Source organism: Manis pentadactyla, chromosome 13 (assembly GCF_030020395.1).
Source record: "Manis pentadactyla isolate mManPen7 chromosome 13, mManPen7.hap1, whole genome shotgun sequence".
Classification (NCBI taxonomy): domain Eukaryota; kingdom Metazoa; phylum Chordata; class Mammalia; order Pholidota; family Manidae; genus Manis; species Manis pentadactyla.
This window is the reverse complement of record NC_080031.1, coordinates 27,933,762-27,960,168: the sequence shown is the minus strand read 5'-3', so window position 1 is coordinate 27,960,168 and position 26,407 is coordinate 27,933,762. Positions and strand designations below refer to the sequence as shown.

Below are 26,407 nucleotides of genomic sequence, written 5' to 3'. Positions count from 1 at the left end.
GGTAGCATGCCCAATGGCCCTGTTATTAACCAGTCAGACTGAGTTTTTGCAAGATGGTTTGCTGTACTCCAACAATCCATTTAGCAGTACAAAATAAATACACAACTCTTTCTTGGATACAGAAAAGCAAAATTTTAGGTAGAAGTCAAACAGTGAACCAGGGGTCATAAACCTAACAACAATATAAGGGGACATTTGTATGCTGACACTTCTTTCACAGCACACTTTTAACTTTTGCAAATGTATTTTCAGGTAAGCCTGCATATGTTTTATTTGATATTTTGTTTATGGTCCATTTACTTCTCCTACAGATAACCGCATTATTAATAGGTACCAACATTAACATTTTCCTGATTTTTCATAGTGCCAATTTCTTGGGGAAAAGTCTACTTGTCAGGAAAATGTTACCAATTCTGTTAGAATTTTCCAGTGAGCCACACTCAAAATGACCATTCACAGTACTTGAAACTTTGCTTTTTTCTCTATATGCACCCAAGACAGCAGCCTTTGAACATAGTGGGTCTTCAAGTACAAAGACTAAATAAAAATGTGCTTGCACAGTTTATTTTTAAAGTAACTTAAAATACAGTGTAAACATACATTAAAGATATTGTGGCAATTTAGACTTGGAATAACATCAGGTTATTTACATGTTTGTGTATGTGTGGTGTACATATATACACAAAGTGCAGATAAACACAGCAACACTACAAAATAAACAAAAAATTCAATGATAATTTACTGACATTTTTATATTAATTTGTCATGTTAATGGCTACAAAGACATTCCTAGTACTAAAATAGAATATCTAAATATTCAACTCTTATATAAACTATAGAACCTCAAATTTTAACAGTATATAAATAGGATTCATAATTTTTTTTTTTAAAGTCATCTTCCCTGCCAAATTCCCTATTTACTTGTAAAGGTTCCAGCCCAGAGCTCAAAAAGGCCCTTGAAATCACAACCCTCAATATGAAGTGATATCTCAGATTTTAAGTGTAAGTCATATGTAGGCAATGTTCTCTATAAAAGGTGGTGACTGAAGACAAGAGGCAGATAAGAAAATCTCTAACATGCTGTCATACACAAAACAGGAAGAGATCGAGCAGGTTCAAGTCAAAGCTGGGTCACTCTCAACCTTGGAAGAGTAAAGAGCTTGGAAAACACTGCCAAGCGATGGCAAATAGTAGATGAGGGGACCAAGGGATCATCTAAGGTGGCATCTGCACCTCGGGCCCTACCTCTTCCCAGCACTTACAGTCCTCACACAGACCTGTACATGACCTTCTTGGATAATGGAGGACATTTATGCTTATAATAATTATAAATGTCCCCCACCTTTTGTGACTCAATAAGCACACAGCCTCCATTTCTCCCGGGAGCATGAAGAACTTCTCAACACCTGAACGTGACATCTCTCTCGAGTGTCAGGAAGAAAAATGATGACCTCTTGGGCCCCTTAACTCATTGAAAAGGCTTCTAAGCATTGGTCTAGAATATGAAGATCAGTTTTCTAACAGTGGCTTGCTGTGACTGTCAACACTGAGATTCCATATTTAAAACAGTGGATGCAGCAGGCCTAAAAAAAATGAAAAATGCTATTTATTGCTCTGATCCTCTACAAGTCCATGCCATTCAAAAGCCTGAGACTGTCCGAGGTTACTACCAAGTAGAATCTGTACTTCTGAAGCAGGGAGCTACTGGTGACAACAGATACAGTGAATGTGTCCAGGAGACATGCAACTAGTTGATAAATACCTGATATTAAATCTGTGGATCAACAGAACATGTGAGACACAGACTTCAGAAAGGTTGACCTCATTTGTAAAACATATTTTGATTTTGGAAGGTAATGAAAAAAATGTCAGGCAGCAAGAGTAAACAGCAATTTCTACCCTATGTGGGAAACCTTGAGTCAAGAAGAAAATAACTTCTGGACAAAGTCAAGTCTGCTTTTCCTCTTTACCAAGAGATGTGATTTTGGAGTCCTACCCAGAGATGTGAAGTCTTATTAACAGCTGCAAATTACCAAAGTATTAGAAAAATAGAGAAAAAAATCTGTTCCTAAACTGGTTTAAGTCAATAAAATATAAATCAAATTGGGGTTCTAAGTGTTACCAAAGCATCCTGAAAACATGATTGCAGAGCACACAGCAACTGAAGTTGCTTGAAGAAACTCTGAGGGCTTCTTTACGCCAGCGTGCAGGTGCATGGCGGCCTTCCGCCATCGACACAGACCTAAAGAATGAGGCTGGGGGAGGGAGGGTCAGCAGGGGGTTATCCTCATAGGATTATGGTGCCCGATTTTTTTTCCTTACAACACAGTGGATTTTTTGAAGGTGTGCCACAATGTGTCAAACAAGTACAGAGTAAAAATAAAACAAAAGTCATTATGTATCTTTATTTTTCCTTTGGGAACCTGGAAAATTTGGGATTGTAAGGTACATTTTCTTTTTCTCCACCATCGGTGAAAGAGCCAGCGAACAAGCCATTGTTGAGAAACCTGGCTGCCCTCATTCACATCACAAAGCCCACAGAGCTAACCAACTAGCAAAACCACTCACATCAAACAAGGAGATAGGGCACGTCCTCACACTTGACATACATACAAAGATTATTTTACTGTTCAGACATTTACACTTAACACAACAGAAAAAGCCTTCAGTTGACTGACTAGTTTCTACAAACTTGGTGGCGCTATGGCACGTCACCTGTTCAGTACATAAATGCCTTGTACTCAGAGATATTTTCAAATGGCACACAAGATTGACTGAGCCTCATCCACTTCCTCCGCACACTGACTGGACTATCAACAGCCGTTAGGGTGCCCACATTGGGTGTTTCAAAGGTGTGGCTGTGGCGATTCCAACCTATCTTTGCATTGTCTCTGAAAAACTAAGGTTTCATTTTTGAAATGTTGCTAACAAGTCTGAATGTCACCCTTTTCTAATGACTGGCATTACTTTTTTGGATAATTAATTTTCCATGTGATTTAGAGCACACACCTTGTTTTTTTCAGTACTCATAAATACCTTATCTATGGGAAATCTGTGTCTAGGCAAAGGCAGTTTTTGTCCGTCTCCAGCACATAGCCATGACTTGCTTATACATGCAATCAATATGAAGAAAAAAAGACCATCCTCACAAGTCTGTAAGATGAGAACTTCAAACAAAAGAACACTTTGCACAGGCCCTTGTGTTAGTTTGTTTCAACAAGTGACCACAGTAGTACTGGCACCATACATGCCTCCCCACCAGGAAGGAGAGCTGGGATTCTCCCCCATGCCCTATATATACAGCAAAGTGCTCAGTCCTCACTAAGCAGCAGGGAAATTAGCTCACAAACAACTCAGAGGCAGGAACACTCTGCTCTTTATTAAAATAAAACGAAGGTTGAGATTTCTTTATGTAGCGGCAAGTCAAGTAGAATGCTGACTCTCTTTGGAGTCAAGCTGGTCATGGAAAGAAAATCAATTTGCCTTAAGAGGTTCTAATCTAGTAGGATGCCAGATGATGGCAAGGGAGTTTTAGCTGAGGGTGTTTTAACTTCAGACTAAGGGACTGGTATGCTGAAGAACTACCTTCCATTCCAGCAGAAGGTTGTCATGGTGTCCGCCTTCCTAACTAAGGGCCACCAAGGAGCTAGAGACCTACAGTCTCTAGCAACATCTGACTGTAGTATACAAAGATCAAGAGGTAAAAGAAAAAGACAACCATGTATCATATTTCTTCATTATATTACTAATTTTTATAAGTTTAAATATTTTCCATTCCTTTTATGTCTGGTTCAGACTCTGCCTACTGTTGCTCTCTTTAACTTTCAAGTCCTAACTCCTTATTCCATTTTAAAAAGCATACATGCTCCAAGGCATACCTATGTATGTGTGTGCCTATACTTTAATCTGCTAATTCTAGGAACATTCATTTAAAGTAATAGAGACTGAGATTACAGACTATAATATCACATAAAAAGAGTTTTCTCCAGTCAATACCTGAGTGTCTGTACAGTGCAGAACTCTGAAGAATCATGTAAAACACCACGGCCCAGCGGGCCAGGACTGTGCCAGTCAATGGCAGCTCACCAGCTTCTTGGAATCTTGAAAAAAAGGTTTTTTGCCACATGCAGATATTTACAGAATAATACATTAGAACGATTGAGATAAAAATAGAAGTAATGGTTGGTGCATGACCAGGTGCTGATGGTTTATATAAGTGGGTAGTAAATACCTATTTCTATGCTCTAAGAATTCAGTGAAATTCCTAATAAAGGTTGTAAATTGAAAGGCATAATAGAAAATCATATACCTATTTTATTCCTGCTAAAGATGAGACAAATTCAAAGTTTGTTGTTCAAAATAACTTAAGAATTCTGTACCTTTATGTTTAGATTCTATTGCAACTAAGCATAGACTTTAAAAGGCATAGCTTCTCTATTTGTGTCTTAAAATGTCTTTATCATTTATAGATTTTCTCAAAAGCTGAAATCAGATATTAATACTGATACTTTAATGTTACAAGTAGAATTTAAGTTGTATGCCTTTACACTGTACTTTTATACTGTTTTCCTATTATTGCAATTATACCTTTGTGATACCACTATACTGCTACTAACAGAGGGTGTATGTTTACGATTTATCAATATTTATATGTTCATATGGTAACATTTCACAAAATCCCCCAGTTATATAGATAATTTTACATATCCTCTACACCAAGGGTCAGCAAACCATGACCCCATGAGTCAAATCTGGCCCATCGCCTGTTTGTGCACAGCCCATCAGATAAAAACATTTATAATTTTTAATGCATTTGAAAAAGTAAAAGCAGCATAATATTTCATGACATGTGGTAGTTACATGATTTTCAGATTTCAGGATCCATAAATAAAGTTGTCTTGGTACAGAGCCATGCTCATTTGTTTACTTACTGTCTATGGGTGATTTTTGCTACAGTGGTAGAATTTAATACTGTGATAGAGATAGAGACTACAGGGCCTGCAAAGCCCCCAGATATTTACTATCAGGTCTTTAACAGAAACAGTTTGCTGATCCTTGCCCTCAGTCCATGGAAGGTGTCTGGAAGGCTGGCCGGCGTGTTTACAGTGGAATCAGTGTATGACTTAATTTGGCTTCATTTACAGACACCGTATACATTACTGCTTTTGAATATTATTATCTACTTGGTACACAAACTTATGTTAAAAAGAAAAACAAAACTTATTTCCTTGAAATGTTTAGGACCAGCAAAACAATCATATATATAGAAAGAGTATTTTTTTGAGAAAAAAACTAAATGAATGATTTAAATTACATTTTTAAGTAATCATCTGAAGGTTCTGCAGAGAATGCCAGGCAGTGAGGGAGATCTCAAAATCCTTATGGCAGATTTCTTGTTTCCAAATCTCCGGGATAGAGCACACAATATTTGAGATACTATAATTGTTATGGAAGACACACTGGGAAAATTACTTAAAAAAGACAAGATTTTAAAATAAGAACCCCCCTCCCCCTCAAAAAAGTAAAAGAATGGCAAACAATTTAAACTTTTTCTTTTCCATTAATAGGGAGCTCCATAATCTCCTGGTGTTGAACTTAATAGAAATTGACTGTTTTCATTTAGTGGGTTAATCCCCTATCTGTGTCAGATAAAATCAGAGCACTTATTTATTTCCATGGATACCATGAAGATACTGCCATCCACTAAGTGGTATTAGAGGAAGACAACGTAATTTTCTGGAACTAGTCCTGTTTTGCCTTCATAAGTTGCCTTCAACCATCCTGGTTCCACTGATGGGTACACTGACAAAAAAATAAAAAATAAATGTCACTCTGTCAAAATTGGTTTCAAATAATTATACACACAAATGGGTAAAAATCCACATCAGGTTGCATGCACACATTCAAGGTGCCAAACAATGTCAAAGCACCTTTAAAGCTGGAAGAAGTCCTCTGCATTCATGTCATTCTCTGTCTCTGGAGGAAACTGGGCCCCGAGGGCTGGGTTCAGTTGTGCAGGTTATGTGAGGCTGGACCTGGACTAGATTCTGAGTCTCCTGACTTCTGCTTTAGATTCTTACCCTTACACTACTTCTTCCTCCCAACAACAAACTTAAGCAAAGGAAACGGGGGCTGGGGGTGGGGAGGTCTTACCGTTAGAAAACACCGCCCCCTGTGGGAAGGATAGCTCGTGGCTGTGCTCTGCTTTGCAGGAGTACATGGCTTTGGCTTGGCTGAAAGAATCAAAGACAACTGTGTGAAACGCACCGCACTCACCTCAAGTACATTTATATTCCCAACTGTTCTTAAAAAAATGTTACCATTTTTTAGTTGAAATTTGGACTATAATATCAAGGGCAATGTAAGTGTGTAGAAGTGTACTTTTCAAAATCTGAATATACTGGTGTAACCAGATCAAGAAATCAAACATTGACAGTACACCAAGCCCTTATTGTGTTTCCAGACAATGCCCCCCAGGGTGACCACCTGCCTTATAACAAATAGGATAAGTTGATTTTAAAGAATGTATTATGTTAGTATGCTGCTCAACAGGCTACTCTTACAGCCCTACAGAGGTTCGCAGGTACCCTGAGGCTTGTGTTTTGCTGCTATCATTTCAGACTACCAGATGAGAGACCCCCAAATGAAAATGTCTACAGGGTATGGCAAATAAGTTAAATGGGCATGATGTAAGAACAAAAGTAGAACAAGTTGATGGTAAATGGCAACCATCAACAGCCTAGCGGTAAGGGAGACAATGGGGATGGATGGAGGCTCTGCAAACCAGAGAGCATACTCACTGCCCCAAACAGGAGGTGAGCACTCAACTCCCAACATCTGTTACCAGATGAGAATTTGGGCTCAGCGCAGCCAGATATTGTTTTTTAAGAGAAGCCAGAATTGAGTTTTATATGCGATCTACTTAAAAACACCTGAGCTAACACTAAGAAGCTATTTAGTTCTGAGGCTGCTATTCTAGTCTCCAGTCAACTTGGCACCACCCAGTTACCCAGGAGAAGATGTGCAACTTATCCTGCCTCCACCTACTTCTCACCAGCTCTGCCTCAAGCTGAGTCTGGGCCAGAATGATTTCTGATATGGCTCACTGAACAGTTTCCCAACTTCCTAAATTTTCTAGGCTTCTTTTAACCCTTTGCAATCCATTCTGTACAGGGCAGCCAGAGGGCAGCTTGAAAAGGTTCTGATGGTCACATGATGATCACATAATTTCCCAGAATACATCCCTTCAACTGGTTTCCAATTCTAGCCTCCACACCATGCAGCCAGGTGCCTGTTAGCATCTCCTGCTTCTTCTGTTCCTGCCCCTGCTTACCTACCATCCTCCAGTCACACCGGCCCTCTCTTCCTCCTTACACATGTCAAGCTCATACCCTCCTCAGGGTTTGCTGGGCCCTGGACGGGAAGTTTTCCTTGAGCTTCACATGGCTATGCATTTCTAGTCTATCTTAAACTTCCGGAGTTTTGCGGAAGCCAGGACCCCCCTAACCACATGCTCTGAAACAGCCACCTGGGTAACGATCACATTCTCCTGCAGGATATTAATGTCTGGGTATTCTGCTGTCATTGTTGATATTTCTGTTATCTTCCCATGCCCCACCCCTCATCTAGAATGCAAACTCCATGAATGATGCCTGATGTTTAGTAGTAACTCAGTAAATACTTGCTGAGTGAGTGAGTGGGAAAATAGGGTAGATGCTCTGGGCTCTTTTTCTATATGATAAATTCCTTTAAAGATTTGATTGTCTCTCCTCTCTAAGGTCCCAGATGGGCAAAGAAGCATCCACAGTATTTCCTGTCTGCAGCTCTCTCAAGGCAGCCATGTTACACTATGATTTCATTTCCCTGTAGAAACTACAGTTTGGGTCTTCTTGTTACACTTTCAGAATGATGCTAGGTCACTAAACTGGGTTCCCAAATGGCTATTGGAAGATTGGAAGCTTACAGCGGAAAACTATGGCCATGCCCCGGAGCTTCATTCATGTGAGGTGAGTCTCAGGCTGAACTTGCAGAAAGTCTGCTAGGAGATCCTGCAGTAGGCAGGCTTAGGAATGACTATTAGCTCACACAGCACCATTTCCCAGTGCAACAGGGTCTAAGGAAGAACTGAAGTGGAGGTACCCAGAGAAGGACAAGGCTTTATGCTAAAGAACCATGTGCATGTGTGTGTGCATGCACACATGTATGTGAATGCATGCACTTGGGTTACTGGTGGGCATGGGAAGGGGAGGGGAGAAGATAGTACCAAATTGTGGATACGTCTAAGAATCAGACTATAGTAATCTTAACTAGAAAGAATATTAGTCTTTCCTATAAATCTTCTAGCCAAGATTAATCATTTGATCTGATATAATGGTTGCAGAGCTATTTTCCTAAAAGTCTCTAGATTTTTCAAAATATCAAATAGTGTAACAGCAACAATTTCTTCTGATAAATATTCTTAGTGCTTTGAATTATTAAGTGGAGAGATGCATAGAAATGATTAACATATAATGATCTTTGCAGTCATAGAAATGATTAATGTATTCCAACTCTTGTAATGGTATGTAATTTCTGAATTATACTTTAAAATGCAACCAAACTATTTTTATTAATATTTCAGACATGAATGTTCTCTTTATTTTTTAAGACTGGATGGTGGGGGGAGGCATGCAGCAAAATTATTTCACTAAATAAATGGATATTGTGAAATGTGTCAAAAGTACACAGCACAATATCTGTCATGACTTTCCAATTACCTGTGCATGTGACTAGACAGGTGTAATTTTCTTCTGCTGAGATCTCTAACTACAGGTGTTAACTAAGCAGACAGCTTTGATGATGTAGTGTAGACTTCTGCGACAGTGAAGTTTTCTCTAAAGGTGCTAATGCTTTCTCTTTTACTGCCTTGGTATATTGAAGATCTAACAATAACACTGTCACCTACCTTCTGAGTCTCTCTGCAGAGATGATTCTAGTATCCTTAGGAAAGGATTTTGAAAATCCTGTTTGTTATTGCATGGGAAAGTAAGGTAACACATGAAAGCCATTTCCTCCCTTATCATCTGGAAGATGGTTTGTTTACAAGGCAATTTCTAATTCTAAATGCTGTCTAATGCTGATGAGTAGACTTACAAAGGTTTGATGGGGTCAGTGTGCAAAATCAGCAATGCTTATCTTACTCATCAGCAAAATAAAAAAATTAACCAAATCAAAATTGATATAATGTTCTCTGGAGGGCCACTTAACAATGATACACACACGCACATACAGACAATCTTTTTGTATGCTGAGAATTTCACTTCTGAAGGGAGTAGGAATGCACTCAGGTATAATCAGGTATAATGCCAAAGAAGCAACAGATAAAAAAGCTAAAAAAAAAAAAAATCACAACAATGTAAGTGTGCATCAGTAGAGGATTTAGTAAATATAATACACCAATCCAAAGAAGTATGAGGCTGCTACCTGAAATAGTGCTGGACAAGAATACATGACATGAAACAGTGTCAGTGTGGAAGGCAAAGTGTTTACAGGAAATGTGTCCATGGCAACCCCCAAAGTTGCCCATAACTGTTTACTATGTACAATAAACACTGCATTTACTTCTGAGTCCCTGGCTGGAGATTTCTTAAGATTAGTCACATGTCCCTTTCTTAGGTTTTTGCTAACAAATACTGGCCATTTCCTGCTTGGATGTCTGAGTACTGGAGGCCTCAATGCTAAATAACTGAGTTAAAAGCTGGAATGAGACAGTGAGTTCCCTCCTCACGGTGCTTTCCCTGTGCTTACCACAGGAGTGATTTCAAAGTACAGTTAAGGGAGACCTAGATGGGACCCTGAGAGGACACTGCTCTGAGAGCCAAAGGAATGTGAATGAGAATCTATTTATTTTCAAATATTAAAGAGATCTGCAAAAATGTAAAATAACGTAACTCCCTTTATTTTAGAAAATAATTTTCCTAAAACTTGTTATATGCGCTCCTATATCATGGGCTGTGCTGTTGCTACTGCGCTGCTGGTGCCTTGGTGCGATAAAGGAAGAGAAGCATCTGGGCTCTCAAGACCCAGCATCATTAAGGACGGAAGCAGAATGCGGCATGTCGGGTGCAGGGCAACAGCACAGAGAGGGCTTCTGCGTGGCCTGCTCACGAGTGGATTCAAAACAACTTCTGTTGTCTTAAATGCATTAGAAATGTGGCCTTTGGAAGAGCGAAGAGGTAGGGAAACTAGACCCTCTATGCTTAGGGGGTAGACACATAAACCATCAGACTTGGTTTTGCAGAGAAGGATGGCTTCTGCATGCAAGAGGACTTGTGATCATCCAGGCAACTTGGGTTATGTAAGTTTGGATTTTGAAAGGAAACACATATTTCCTTGGTCTACTTTATATAGAAATGAAGGCCAAGAGAAAGTAAAGTTATGGCAGCATCAGGCTAGAACTGACATCTTCTGATTGATGATCTAGTACATTTCTGGTGATTCCACTGGACTACAATTTGTAAAACCTTAAAATCACTGGGAAAAAAAATGCATCTGTTACTGATAATTTGCTGACTGTTAATAAGTGAATAAACACAACTGTGTCTTCTAACAAAAATGTTGCTATTAACCTTTAGTTACATGAACTTATTCTTATTTTAAATAAACTCAAACATTTTTTAAGTTTATCAGTTTAAATTTCCCATACAATATAACTTACAAATCAAAGCTTTTTGGAGGTCGTCAATGATTTCTTTTTTTAAGTGTATAAAGGTGTTCCGAAACTGGAAAGTTCTAGAACCACTACCATAGAAGAATTTAAAAGGCTGTGTACCAAAGTGTTAACAGTGGTTATCTTCGGATGATGGTATTAGACGTGGTGTTTATTCACTTTAGTTAATTAGCATTTTCTACAGTCTCTAAAAGAAAATATTAAGTTTTTCTTTTTTTTTTCCAAAAAATCATGGCTTCTTTGGTCTACCTTACATGTGTCATAGCACTTTACCTCATGTGTGCCTTACAAGTGTCATTGTGCCATAAGCCAGGGACCTACAGTCTTCTTAACACTCAAATTCACTGGACAGGACAATTCTGTTGAGCTCTGTCTTGGTGCTTTGCAATTATAAGTAAAATACTCATTTTTTATACTATGCTAACAGCAATATTTGATTACCTATATAATGAGCTAGGCACTCAATTCTCTTAATTTCAAGCACTTAATTCTCAATTGAATCTTGAGAAGATACGTGTATAGCTTGCCTAAATTATATTACTTTAAAGTGGATCTTTACCTCTGCCCGAGCATAACCCAGAGCTTCAGAGGTAACAATTTTCTGCTTAGGAATCTGCTAGGTACTGTGGTATTTTTCTCTATTCCAATGGTTCTGAAAACAGTATTTTCTTTGGTACATAAAAATCCCTTGGCAGAGGTTGTCAAAAATGTATGTTCTCTAGGGCTGCTGTCTCAGATATTCTGGTTTACAAGTCCCGGAAAAACTCAGGAATCTTCATTTTAACAAATCTTACAGTGACGTTCCCTTGCAGAGCAGCCCCTCTTACTCCACGGAACCTGCTTCCCCGAAGATCTCCAGCGACATCAGAGGTCAACGCCAGCGCTCTCCTCTAATGACCTCCTTGATGTTTTTGTTTCTACCACACTGACAAACCATGCTTTCTCCTGCTCAGTCTTTCACATTCTTCTTTTCCTGACCCTTAAATAAAACTGCTCCCCAAAGATCAATGCACAGTCATTTAAAAAATTTTCTCCATTCAGTAAGCCCCCTAGCTGGTTCCCCTCACCTCTAGGCAATGTAAGTGCCATGCAGAAGGCTCTCAAATGGCACCAAGCTCCACGCTCTCCCTGGTTCCAGCTGCACATTTCTAATCTCCTCTCAATGTTCCTCAGACTCTTCAAATATTATGGCCAAAACTTTCTTTCCACCCCATGTAGTCAGAACTTGAGATCAAAAGTTAAATTACTGTTCTTTCTGACACTCAGTCTCAAATACTGGGAATCTCCCTATCTCTCATTCCCAGTATCAAAGCAACTGCTAAATACTGGTCCTATCCATATACTTCTCCTCACAGCTGTCCTGCTTGTGCTATTGCCCTAATCAAGGCCCTTTAAATCTCACCAATTCCATCCTAAATGGTTAACTGTTCTCACCCCTTCAGAACCTCCTAGAAAAGCCCAAACTTCCTGTTCAAGTGATCACTGATTAGATCTCCCATTTGTTCAATGACTCTCAGAGCCTTCAGTGGTTCCCAGAGGTGTTAATTTTTCTGCTGCTGAAGGCCATCTACTACAGTCTCCCAATCAACCTCTTTCCCAAAGTCTTCCCACTACCCACTGCTGGTTCTACCGCTCCACAAGGTCCATTTCAACTGTAACCCTGAGTTCCCAGGAGGAAAATGAAATAGGCACTGTAGGACATTAGCAAGGGAAATGCCCTCGACTGTATCTGTTGTTCACTTGCATTTAATGATACGAAAGAGCATCAGGTGGCTGTTAAAGAGTTAGTGACTAAATGCTATTTATGTAGTAATTAAAGTCTTGACTATCTTAAGCAGTTTCCATAATAATTATGACAGTAATAGCTATTATTGTAGAGACAATCTATAGGGAACTTACCATGTGCTTCAAATACATCACTATGCACCTCTGTAACACTTTGCCAAAAACAGAATTATGGCTTTCATTTTATAGACAAAAAAAAAAATGGAGCTTCCTAAATATCTCTACAGTTAATACAACTAGGAAGTGGTGGGCCAAGACTCTGAATGTGAGTCTGTCTGACACTGACGTCCACTGTGCTTATCTCTTGGTGAAAAGTTACACCATCAACAAGTGCCGTAGACTGGCTGACAGAAAGACCAAAATGTCCAGTGTGCCCCTGAGTAAGCTCTAAGTTTATGCTGACAGCCCATTAGAAGTGGACTTACAGTATTTAGAATGCAAGTGCATATTTAAAAATGCCTAGGTTGACTGTCGAACACAGGAGTATATCTATTATATGTCAGCATTGATATACTTCATTAACGACTCGCTTCCTTAAAGCTGTTAAAGGATTCTCTTTGATGACAGTATTTGACTCCTTAACAGACTGTGCAGAACTTCCTAATAAAAGGGCTCCATCTAGTGGATTAATTCAGCCACACAGCAAGACAGATACTAAGTAGCAAGGTTAAAACCCTTACACTAAAGCCTAAAAAAGATGAGTTTCAGATAAATGTTTTCTCTGACATGCAAAGTACCTACTTTATATCGTAACTTGATAAAAAGGAAGAAGGTAAAAATGTTACGGACAGAGAGGTAAGGTATACAGAAGTACTCTGGGATCTGCTCTTATAAAGGCAGTGCATTGACCATTGTCCTGGTAAAATACCAAAATGGCCCTAGTTCTGTGTAGTTAAAAACTCTGATACATGTGAGCCTTCATTAGGCTTTGGAAAAAAGCCAGAATTTGAATGTCACTGCTCTCCTTAGCAACTAGCACAAGCCCAATGTTGAGTCAATGTTTAATCAATGTTAGTGAAAACATCCTCATAATTTTACAAAGATGATAAAAATTATATGGTTGGATACTTTTAAAAGAACCATATAGCAATTCTTCAATTATCTGATGCCATTACTTCACAGCCTCAATTATCCAGACACCAGAGCTCAAAATTGTCATTACATCCAAATGAAAAAAAAAAAAAATCAAGGTTTGTTCTTCAAGTGCTCTCATTTATATACTCTTTCAAACACCAATCACTTATTGTCTACTTGTACTAGTTGATGATGGTTAAAAAATATATAGTTATATCAGAAATATCAAAATACTAAAAAAAATTCCATTACTTTAAACATATTCAAATTAAAAAACAAAGCCCATTGCGGATAAGAATCAATTTGGAACAGAAGAGGAAGGACCCCTAGAAGTGCATTAATAGCAGCAAGATGTAACAATTCGTAGCCTTTTAACAATGGAGTGGAGGTAAAATCGAGGAACCCTGAATGAAGTATTGTACTCAAAACAAAAACAAAAACAGAGCTGCCAGATGCAATCAGCTCTACAGCGCAATACTGGCCATTAAGAGTAAGTATATTTTTCAACAGATCTTCATGAAGCTTCTTGCAAAAAAAGTTTTATAACTCTTAAAAGTCAAGAATATACTTCTGAAAAAATTCCGTAAACTATCATCCAAGGACTCTTTGGTATGCAAAGGATCATAGCAAGTCGTGTCTTTTAGAAAAGCTTCCTTTGTGAAGATTTCAGCAAATGAGGCATTGCTGTAAAGATCTGAGATGCTAAGTGCTGTTTATAGTCATGACCTTTTCCCTGGGAAGAGACAGTGGACATGAATTTGACCATCTGCAGATTTGAGGGGCAGAGTTGTCAAAGATGACCTGCCTTCTCAACACAGGCAACAAGGTCACTTTTCTTTTTTTTTTTTAATTCTGTTTAAGGGTTTTGAGAACTTACCGCCCAGGAGAAACTGGCTTAAGTGAACCAACATTTTCAAACAACTGGGCTTTTGCTGCCACACTGAAAAATAATTTTAAAATACAAGTTTCATTAAAATCAATCAGAAAGTCATTCAGTTTACAGTGAAATTCAATGTTAACAGTTAATCCAAACAAAAATGATTAGTTAAGAATGGTCAACAAAATTTGACCTAAATTTTAATTGTCTTAAGTTTTACTGTGGAAGATCGAGTCTCCAGCCCACAGAGTACCAGATCATAATAAACCTATAGTGACCTCCTCTGGGGACCTTCCTGTCATCTTTTTTAGCTCAGAAAACTGTGGGAACAGTAAAATGGAACATTTTTTCTTCTCTCCTTGCTCCTGAAAGTGATGTTATTGAGTCTTGTTGAATCACAAGGGAAGAATTAAATCAACAAGATAAAAGAAAAACTGTTGTCCATTCTGACAGCTAAGACAAAACTAATTCTAAAGTTATTTGAATTTTTTAAAACTATTTGAACACAATTCCTATAAAGTAAAAAGAGAGGACTCTGAAAATATGGCCAATACATAAATCTGTGGAGTCAAACCTTGTTTCAAATCATGGGGAGGGAAGGACACGGTCTATGAAAAGGTAAGACTTTCACGCAGAGTAAAAAGAAAACTAAGGCTCTCGAGGTCATCAGAAGTCTCACTCTTTGCTAGAAGGGAATATCAAATCCCTTGAGTGATGTTTTAAACTATGTTTTCAAAATATCTCCTATTTCTTTACTGACAAACTTGTCTCCCAGAGCCAAGCCATTTGATAGCCTGAAGGATCAGTTCACACCTGACACAGAACATACACTCTCTCAATTTTAATTTCTACTTTAACTATTAGCACAATCACAAAACAGAAGTTCTTCTCTTTCCCTCACAAAGGATGGAGTTCATATTCTCCCGTCTCCCTGGTCATATTGGCTTAAAATTTAATTTCGGTTCAGGAGAGGAGATGTTTTTTCAAATACTTTTGTCCATACTGTGGTAGATGAATTTCTAACTGAGAAAGAAAATGTATATTAAACACACTCTGAAACCAAAAGGTTCTTGTTGAAGAAAGGGAAGAACAAATGAATTTAAGACACTGTTACTATAAGAACAGGCTTAGTAAAATGACTTACTGGATTTTCAAATGAATAATTAATATACCAGGAATACCACCATATTAAAAATGGGCATGGTGTAACAGAAATAGCAAGTTAGAGAACCTGGGTTAGAATCCCAGTTCTGCCACTTACTAGCTGAGTAGATGTGGACTGGTTTTTAACTTTCAAAGTATTAGTTCTCAACATCTCTGAAATGAAGTTTTCTATAACCCACTGCAGAAGGATACTGTGGACCTCTGAACAGAGAACATATGTACAGATGCCCAGGAACAGCTCGTGGAGCATTTGGAAAAGCTCAGCAAAAGTCAGGAAAATAAAATGAAAAGGAGAAAAACTTTCTTCTTTGGATTTTGCTTTAATGTTTTTCCAGGTTCCCATTTTCTCCCCCGTGTCCCCTTTCTATTCACGCCTATGTCCCTTACCCTATAGGTGTACAGTCTATAGGTACTACCTTAGCAGCCTTTATGCTTCTGGGTCACTCCCTTCAATTAGAAGTATATCCGTTTTGCTTTTCATGCTCCTTGTTCTATGAGTCTGTTTAAATCAGTGAGTGCTCAGGTAGGGGAGAGACATGACTAAGAAGAGAAACCAACCCTCACCAGCCACAAAGCAGGTGTACTTCTAACAGAGAGAGGGGAGCTGGGATACGGGCAGTCTCCTCGGCTCAGAGATGGGTGCTTAGCTTTCATAGAAAGGTGTTTCATTTCAAAGCTCAAAACTAATATATGTTTATTTCCATGTCCTTAAATTAAGTACAGCTCTGCTTGAAGTGTCACCCATGAGATTGTTTACACACATCTCAAGTCCACTCGAACTTGCACGTCACTTGCAGAAGAGGACAGGTCCGACCCAGGCTGGCTGTACCCACTCTACAGAGGATGCAGCATTCAGCTATGGGGCTCTGAAGGGCTCTTCTGGACACACTCAACCCCTGTGCACTCCTGGGAGACAAAGCAAATACAAACCATCCATCACTTACACGGAGCCAGGTCGCTGGTAGCCGTTGCTCGAGGCAGTGTCCAGCCTTAACCTCCTGCACATTTTTGGAGGCAGGTCTGGGTTCGGTGGGGCTTTGGATGTGTCTTTGGAACCTATGGAAGTTAAGCTTTGAATAGATCCACTGTAGCTCTTGTTTCCTAAAAAGCCAGTCCAAGAAAACAGGTAAGACGCTATTAGACTAAATTAAAGCAATAACAGAGTACATGCACGTAACAAAAGGAAGCATTTTTCTCTGAGCCTAAATGGGAAGGTACAGAATGTTCTTTGAGCACAGCAGCCCATCACTCAGGGAGATCACAATCTACAGTAATTACAAAGACATCACCTCCCAGAGATGGAAAGATCTAGGAAAACAGTCACAGCGCACAGCAGTTTTAAAACTCCTAGCTCAGGAACAGTGCAGATAAGCATTGTTAGTCCCATTCACTGTGAACTTTTCCCTGCTTAATCATGCTGAATAATGCAGTAAGCACACGGAGACAACGAGAGCTTGCATCAGCTCCACGCTGGCTTACCTTCCGCTGCAGAGATGGATCTCAGAGAGGAGGCAGAGGCTCTCTTCAGCCCTGAAGGCCCATGAGGCCCCATATTGGCCAGGCCTATGGGCGGGGAAACATCCCCCCGGCTGGTGACCGATGCCACGCTCTGGCAATCTGACTCTGCATCTGTTTTGCCTGCATCTTCTCTAGAACTTGACTCAGGACTAGTTGTCCAGAGACCCAGACTTTTCTGTCCATTGGAAGGTGAAGGGGATACAATCCAAGGAATCCCTCCTGATTTCTCCCTGGGCTGGCAGGAGGCTGGCTTTGTTGCGCTGTTCTGTTCAGAGGAGTGAGAGGACAGCGACTCGATGCTCCCCATGGGCGTGCTGTCTGCACTGCTGCTGTACGAGTCGCCTGGGCAGAGGGAGAAAGGCCGGCAGGGCCTTGCTGAGCACAGCACCATCCAAACCCTGCCAGCCGCCAATTCATCTGTGCCTCCGGCCCCACCAATGGTGGCGCGGCTTTAAAATACATGTCTGACTGCATTTTCCACTACTACTCAAGGAGGCTGTGTATGTTCCCTGCCCCTGTGTGACAAGTTTACTTCTTGAAGCATGAGTGGGCTGACTTAAGACAAAATTTGCTGCTGAAACAGGACTCACAAGAGAACTAAGATTCCCTGATGATATTACAGGATATCAGTGGAAGGGAGGATATTAAAGACATAGTTCTGCCTTCTTTTACTTTTCTGACCTTAGATGATTCTGAGTTACAATGCATCTGAGTTCTCCCTCGTTCAAAAGTACCAGTAATGTCAGTGGCAAATTACCAGCTGCTCACAGTTTTTAAAGAAAGGCCTTTCTCCTCTTCCTGCTAAGAATATAGTGACATAAGAAAGGCTATTTTACTGGATTCATGTTTTTAATGCTCCTAAAAGTAAGGTGTCTAGAGAAATCAGAAAAACTGTAATAAAGTATCTAAATGTATCTTACATTAAAAATTAGTGTTTTCTATTCAATACTGGTTGTGAGACAAAATTGGGGAGCTTAATGGGTATGAAATAAAATGCAAATGGCTACAGTTAAATCCCTGCTATGGGCTCAAGCTGCCACCCGCCTCCTCTGGGGCTTGGCTCAGAACAGTTAAGCTAGTGATAACGTGTGGTGTGGTTTCTTTCTCTTTTTTCTCTCTTTCAGACACTTTGATACCCAAGAGATGATGCTTTAAGAACATAATGTAAAAAAGGAAAGAAAATGACTGCTTCAGCCAGACTTTCTCTTGCTTTCTTCTCTGCCACTTTGACAACAGGACAAAACCTGCCACAAAGCACCCAATGTGCTTAATCACAGATGCACAAAAAAGGGCACTGAGCTATTTTTTTTCCTTTGTAGCAGTAATGAATTTGCTGGTCCAAGTACCTTGCAACTACACTGATAGAGAATATATAAATGTTAGAAGGGTTGGTGCAGGAGGGAGGGCAGGCATTGGGCAGACAGCCCCAGTGAGAACATCTCTTTCTACATAGTTACCATAGATGAGGTGAGGCTGAATTAAAGACGGAAGAAAGCATGTGCCTAAGGCCACCACACTTACTGTCGGGTTCTGCCAAGCAAGGAGTGTACCTCCCTCTGGGCTTCCGGGAGCCTGTGGAGAGGCAGATCGCTCGAGTCCTTCGGGATCCAGATCGAGACTGAGGCTGAGGAAGAGGAATGTTTGGATCTGGGGCAGTATGAAAAATCTACATTGAAGAAAAATGGACTGAGGTCAATAAAAGGGTGAAATTGCCATTTTCATCCTAAAATAAGTTTTGAGAGTTGCTAAATAATCCTAAAACTTGATGCTACTTAATCATTTACACAGCAAGAGGTGCTTGATGCAAAATAGAAATATCCTAGAGCAAGTAGAACTTTCTTTTCCATTTGCACCAAGTGATGTTCCTTCTCTGGGTGTCTTTTACATTCTCCCCATTCCCCAACAGTGAAATTCAGGAGATTTTCCAATAATTTTAAGAAAGCTTTCAAATGTGAACAAATGTCTATGTCAAGGCTCACTGATTCTTTTTATAACGATAATCTCTTTCCCCTTCATGCTGATCATAACCTGAAGGGAAGGGGCTTTTTCAGTATCACTTCCCCAGCTGAGTAGCCCCTCGCTTCTGAGAAGGTGCTGTCATGCCGTTGGCCCTGAACTGTCGCAGAATGTGACACGCCACAGGTTGAGGTCTGAGCACAGCTCCAGGACGGCAGCTGTGTGCTCTCAGGTTGCAGGAGCGATTGCAACCTTAGGTAGGCACTAAAGATATTCTTCTCCAGGCATTTGGAAGGAACTGGGGGAAGGAAAGGGACATAGCTCTTCTCTCATACAACCAGACCAGACATAAATGGATCACAAATATTTAGACCTTCAGTGGCTGAATTTGCTTAATAACCCAATCAATATGGCTTTCCTAGTTTCCAATTTCCAGTTATTCTAAGATCTCACTGCTTAAAAAAAAAAATTCTCCTTTGGGACTGGATATAGAGAAGACTTCAAAACTTTTACCTGATTTTTGTTTTATTTAGAGTATCCCCTGTGCTGAATAATGAAGAATCTAATTCCAGACAGATAAAAAATGTTAAGATAGACTTAACCACAAACTGATTCTAAAGTACTCTCTGAGAATGAGCAAAACACTGACTACATAAATGCTAAAGAAGAAAAATCTTAAAAAGTAAATGATGTAGAAGGAAAGGAAACCATCTACTGAGAAGATTTTGAGAAGCACTTAAAAACTAAACAAGAAAAATCAAAGTCCTCACAAAAAAGTAATTCATACAAATTTGTAAGATGACACTTTATAGGAATCTGAGATCACAATGTAAAATCTCATAGATGATACAAATGCAAAATCACTTCTTAAAAGTTAGATATAAAATCTGATGCCGCCACATGAGAATCTGGCTTACCTTTTCGTAGTGCTCTATCAGGATCTCAACCACAATGTTCTGGAATTTGATATTCATCATTGCGGCCACAGTTTCTTCCTGTGCTCTCATCAGAGTGGGACCAAATATGACCCCAAGGTTCGAGACCGTCATCAGATTTTGTTGGCTATGTAGTGATACTCTGCAAATGTGTGCAAAAAATAAAATAAAATCTTCATGTTTAATAACTGTGAAATGTTCTCATCTACCAAATTCCTGGCATAAATAAAATATGAAATATGCAATATATGCGCATTTTCCCAAATACTCAGATTTGGCCACTCCCAATCATTATTGGGTATAGCCTACAAGGTATAAAAAATGAACATTAGCTCTGGTTAAACATAATTATAAAGGTGAAACTTTTGAAGGAAGAAGTCTTGGTATCCTAAATTGAATACAATCACCCTAGAGATTATCAGTTATTTGGTATTTTCAAGAGTACTATACTTCTTTTAGAACAGATGGTTAAGAGTAGACTAGCTAGAATTACATTAAGATTCATCAAATATATTATTGAGAACCTACTCCAAGAAACTTTTAGATATTATTGATTTAATCCTCAGTTTTTCCTACTGTACAGGTTTAAAAACCTGAAATTGCTGAAGTAAAAATTATGTTCTCCAGGCCACAGCAAATTAGGGACAGAGATGTTACTTCAATTCAGGTCTCATGAATGTAATAAAAGGGTTTCCTTGAGCTCCCCACAAAGGACAAGTGGGCCAATGTATGATCCATCCATCCATCCATCATCCATCCATCATCCATCCATCCATCCATCCATCCATCCATCCATCCATCCATCCATCCATCCATCCATCCATCCATTCAAAACTTCTGAGTGCCTCCTTAGCACTATGCTAGGCAAACAGTAAAACTAAGAGATGTGGTGGCATCATTGCTGGCTTGAAAATGCCATGAAAAGCCTCTGATATTATTGACCTTAGCAAAGCAATCCCAGGAACTATCAAAGATGACCTAATTTAGAAATTGGACATATTGTCAAGAGGAAACCTCTTTCACTTGACCAATCTTCTAGGTTAAGCACTGCGTTTTCTATCTTATTCCCAGCCAGGCTGTTAGCATATGAAATTCTAGAAAGCAGTACACATAAGATTCTGTTCACTTCTAAATATGCATCACTAATTATGTTCTAGAATCAAAAGTAAAACTTTATGGGGAATCCAGGATTTTGGATCCATGGAACTCCTGGCACAGAGCAGAAGACCTACTTACTGCATTTTTCCTTTCTGCCCAAGAAAACACTAGCAAAGAAGGTTCTTGGTTAGAATAAGATGAGTCGCATTCCAAGTTTCCTTTCTATACAACCAAATACGATATATTCACTGCTTACTATGAACTGGAGAATCTAACATAGAGGTATATAAAGGCAGTGAGCCTGTCTGGATTCAACATTTGGACCCCTGCAACCTGGAAGTGGATACAGTCAACCAACTTATTAATATCTCTAGGCTTCAGTTCCCACATCTATTAAGTATAACAACCCTTGTAAGGTTGAGAAAATTAAATAATGAATTAAATAAAATATGATCTCAAAAAAAGAGTCTTAATTGTAATTAAACTGGCTTTAAGCACTCTTGCTAAAGTGTTAAGAGTTCCTGGTAGTATAAGTAAACTAGAATGCCATTAGTTTTAAGCTCATTGGAAATATATTTGGAAATCCTAAAAAACTGGTCTGCTTTGAAAATCATGTTGCTAAGAAAATGGATGATTTTGATGACCAGTTTTCTCTTCTTTGATTTTCTTCCATTCTTCTGTTGGGTTACTGAGTCTGTTTAGACCCTGATCACCCTGCATTTCTGCACCTTATTGCCTCGTGTAGGTAACAGACAATCCAATTGCTCTTTTGCATATTTAAAGGCAGAGTAAAAAAAGTGACCATAGATGACCTTTGTTTAAAGACAAACAAAAGGCTTCTCGGGAAGGAAGTAATGATTTATATCATGTATCTGAGTTCATTTGGAATCAGTCCTTTAGTCTTTGGTCCTTTGAAACAATGACCTATCCAGACCACTTCACCCATATAAGGTAGACAGGAAATGAAAGTGTTAGTGTTTGTTCTCAGTTTAACCAGGTCACTGATGATATGGGCACACATCCCACCCACGCTGCTCAGTCCAAGGGCACTGACCTCTTACAGGTTCAAGAGGAGAGCCAGCAATGGCGGTGCAGGATGAGCAGAACTGGAAGCCCTCTTCCATGGCCCAATACCCCTCCTGCTATTCCCTGTATTAAAGCTACACTATTCACATTAAGGGCAAAGCTTATGTTTATCTAACATTCTGGATAATTAAGCAACAGCATTTTATGCAACACACAACTTTTTACAGTGAAACAAAGGCTTTGCTAGAAAATTAGCTTGAATACAGCAAGAGAATGTCAATACAGTATTGTTAAATTTCATGAAAAGTTTACAAAATTCAACAGTATAATTCAAGACTAATTCTGACCATGGACAGTGACTCTTTATTAACTAAAATGTGTTGCCTTAGGCAGTAGTTAACAATGAACTTGAATAATGCTGTTCCTGGTGGATTTCCTTCTTATTTGGTGGGAGGGGGAGTCACATCTCATAAGCCTGCAAGTTAAGGTGAGACTTCTTAATATGTAGCACTATTTTAAATGTGCATGGCTCAAACTGGGTTCCTACTTGCAGCAAACAAGGATGGACTGATCATTTGATTTTGCATCATGGTGCTAAGATGGAAAATGTCCCTACTTTTAGATGAGGCAGTAAGGGAATTCTTGTACTTAAAAACTAAATTTGGACTTTTGTTTTCAGCAGCATGACAAACTAACTTCTGGAGAGAGAGAGAGAGAGGAGAGAGAGAAGAGAGAATAAATTAGGGACAGAGAGAGAGAGAGGAGAAAGAGGAGAGAGAGAGTGTATGTGTGTGTGTCGGTCAGACAGATCTGTGACGATTACTTTTATTTGTCAAATTTGGTAGGCCACAGTGTCCAGATACATGATACTTCATACTGGTATTTGATAATTTTAGATGCTTCTGTGAAGGTATTTTTTTAGATGAGATTAACATTTAAGTCAGTAAACTTTGAGTAAAGCAGATCACCCTCCATAATGTGGGCAAGCCTTGTCCAACCAGTGCATGGTCTTAAGAGAAAAAGACTGAGCTCCCCTGACGAACAGGGAATTCTGCCTCGAGACTGCTGCGGGTTCAAGATGTGACATCAGCTCTTCCCGGGGTCTTCAGCCTCCCAGCTTGCTCTGCAGATTTCAGACTCACAACTGTGCAGGCCAATCCCTGCCATCAATCAGTCTCTTTCTCTCTCACATGCTCTACGTGTATATGTATACACACACACACACACACACACACACACACACATCCTATTGGTTCTGTTTCTCTGGAGAAACTTGACTTACACAATGTCTATCTATTTACCTATTAAGATTTTTAAATACATAGATGAACGAATAAGAGTCAGAAAAATCTTCAGCTATTGAGAAGTATTATGAATCTAGAGAAGGAAGCTACTGTTGACAGTTTGACCTGGCAGAACTTCGCTGACCCTAATAGTACAGAGAACTGGTCTTTAAACTTAGAGTTTACAGTGTATCTAAAAGAACTGGGTGGGGACAGTATATTTCTTCATATATTTGTAAGCTGACATATACGTTTTTCATTTTTTTAGTTTAACACTTATAAATACATAATTATTGGCATATTGTAAACATATACAGATGCACACATAGATATCTCTTAAAAATAAACTGCCACATCACTTTTTAAGTACATTCAATGGATTCGGGTTATAACAGCAATGTTACACCACCGTCATATACTTTAGAAAGACATGAACAAGCTTAACAGTTGAACAAGTAGTTAGGTGAATGATGTAAGTTAGAGAATTACTTGACCAGGTGCTTTATTAAGATGTCCAGCATCTCCCTGTTCTTCTCTGGCAACTTGTGCACCAATGCATGCACAGCCTCCACCCGGTAGTTTTGGTCATCAGATTCTGTAACATAAGGTTGCAAATGCTTAAGTTTTCATTGCATTCAAATGTGTATGGCGACATTAGTAATCTAAGCACCATAACCACTCCCACCCCTCATACCTAATAAGCACTGCTTCATGTAGTATTATTAGGGGCATTCCCTAAGGCTCAGAGAGGTAGAATAACTTGTCCATAGTCATGAAGTTAACAAGTAAAGAAGGCAAACAAATGCAATTCTATCTGACCCAGAACTGTGCTCCCAGCCACTGAACTATATATGTCCACAACCACCGTAACTCATCACCTGCTTTGGTTTTGCTACACAAGGACAGGATCAGACCTTCAGCAATGTGACCACAGCAATGGTTACAGACTGCCTGCTGTGCCAGGCACTACAATGTGCTTTATCACACTGACACAACCTAGTGACTCCGCCTGGTCAGAGGAGGCAGGCATTCCTTTAAAAATTTTATAGATTCAAAGACAAAGGGCCTAGTAGATTTTAAGCCCATGCTGACAATGGTAAATCTGAAAAGCATAAAAAATTACCTAACGCAATTCTAGCCTGTGAGGCAAACATCAAGGTGCTGCCCTGTCCACTGGAGAAACGTCTTAACCTTCAGAACAAGAAGTCTATTTAACATCCTCTCACGACAACAAGCAAATCCTGGGGGGACTGTTCGCCCAGCCAAGCCCTTTCTCCAGAAAGTGCCCAACACCTAGATGTTATATTATGGGTCCACCATTTCTTCCAGGCGCAGCTGTTTGGACAAGGTGAGGAAGGAAGCTGGCTTGGGCTGGGCCAGACACGAGGTCTGTCCCAGGAGCCGGGAGGGAGCCACCAGAACTCTGTCTGCTGGAGACACGAAAGGGGAGAGCATGCAAAACCAAGCCTGGACAATACTGAGTGTGCTCCAAAGCCAAGAAAATCTCACTGGAAAGGGAGACAAGAGAGCAGCAGGTAAGTAGCAAAGAAGAGAGATGACAGACCCTCCGTAAAGAGTGGTGAGAGAAATGTCGATTCCCAGCTGTGTGCAGGCCTATGAAGGCCTGCGTCACCCCTGCCAGGGAATTCTGAGACACCTCCTAATCTCTGAGCACCTTCCCTTTTTAACTGAACTGGATTTCTCTGTTGCTTGAAATCAATACCATCTCATTTTATTATCTTAATATTTAGTAAATGGGTTTATCCTTGACCCACACAAAAGGCAAGTACTTATACATAAGAACGTATTTTGATTATTATGGTAGCAAATAATTTCATTCTTTGCCACACAAGTGGAGAAAAAAGTCATGCAACCAAATGGTTGTATTACAACAACCAGCTCATTGAGCCATTTTAGTTGTGGCTGAAATGCCATTGTTATAAAACAAAATTTCTATAAGAAAACATTTCAGGTTAAGAGTCCAAAACACCGGCTTGTAGCCCTGGTTTTGAATTAAATTTACTAGTGTCTTTGGACAAAGTCAATTGCTCACTCTGGGGCCTAGTTGATAAAATGAGAAGTTGGCTTATTTATTTTCTAAGGTCTTATTTATTTAACAAAGTTGTTTTCAATAAAGAGAATGCAAAGTGGAGAGCTTTCAGAAGAAAGCTAAGTAGTGTTAAGTGTTTGTGAGATCATGTGGTCAGTGTGTATGCTGGACTGAAAACCAAAATCACTCAGCACTATCTGACATTTTTATCAGCAGACAACATTTCCTGTGACATTACAATGTGTGGTAGTAAATTAATGCAACTGATTTCTTTCTTGGATTTTGAAAAAGCTTGTTACAGTCACACCTCATACATCTTAACAATGAAATGCCAATTCCTAATTGTTACAGTTGTAATGGGCTCAGAGGGCAACCTGGCACTTTGATCTAAATGTTTTAACACTATGTATTTCTGACTTCTCAGGTTACATGTTTTTCACTGACTCCTTCTGCCTCCCCACAATTCCTAAATTAAACCTATCTACTCATATCACATATGGCACTCACAGATCTAAGAAATAACACAGATATGTGATCATTCCCCTAAATATATGGGAGAAAGGGGCTTGATGGAAGTGCCAGTTGTCTGCTAGAAAGAGTTGACTCTTCTCTCCAGATTTAGGAATCTAGTGTGTGAGTATGTATAAATGGTATAACTGACTATATATGTTTGTATTCTTGTCTATTTAACAATAGGTGCTCTTGTAAGAAACTGATACTCATCAAGTATACTGTAATTAAAATAATTCCTCACAGCTGGTTCTAATAACACCAGACAGTTGCCCCAATGAGGTTTTATTAAGTGACAAAACTTATACTATAAGCTATTAAGTATCAGACTGATAATTTCTTAAGGAAGTAGGAAAATCTTAACCAGCTGGTTTAAACTTATCCCTCCAAGTAATACAGTATAAAACTACATCAGTTATAATG

The 26,407-nt window shown here is 39.3% G+C and overlaps 1 protein-coding gene across 3 annotated transcripts in view; it reads right to left on the bottom strand.

Moving 5' to 3' along the window:
- Positions 1-548: 548 nt before the first annotated feature.
- Positions 549-26,407, bottom strand: part of ARHGAP42 (Rho GTPase activating protein 42) — a 264,527-nt gene continuing 238,668 nt past the window's right edge. For 2 of the 3 annotated variants that reach the window (XM_036902815.2, XM_036902817.2), the window contains 8 exons: positions 23,914-24,019; positions 20,000-20,159; positions 18,648-18,792; positions 17,088-17,468; positions 16,553-16,709; positions 14,445-14,507; positions 6,154-6,233; positions 549-5,802 (listed from right to left, as the gene is read on the bottom strand). In XM_036902815.2, the coding sequence (XP_036758710.1) occupies positions 5,714-5,802; positions 6,154-6,233; positions 14,445-14,507; positions 16,553-16,709; positions 17,088-17,468; positions 18,648-18,792; positions 20,000-20,159; positions 23,914-24,019 (1,181 nt within the window). In that variant the 3' untranslated portion in view covers positions 549-5,713. The remainder of the gene's footprint in view (positions 5,803-6,153; positions 6,234-14,444; positions 14,508-16,552; positions 16,710-17,087; positions 17,469-18,647; positions 18,793-19,999; positions 20,160-23,913; positions 24,020-26,407) is intronic. The other variant, XM_057490759.1, reaches the window with a different exon arrangement.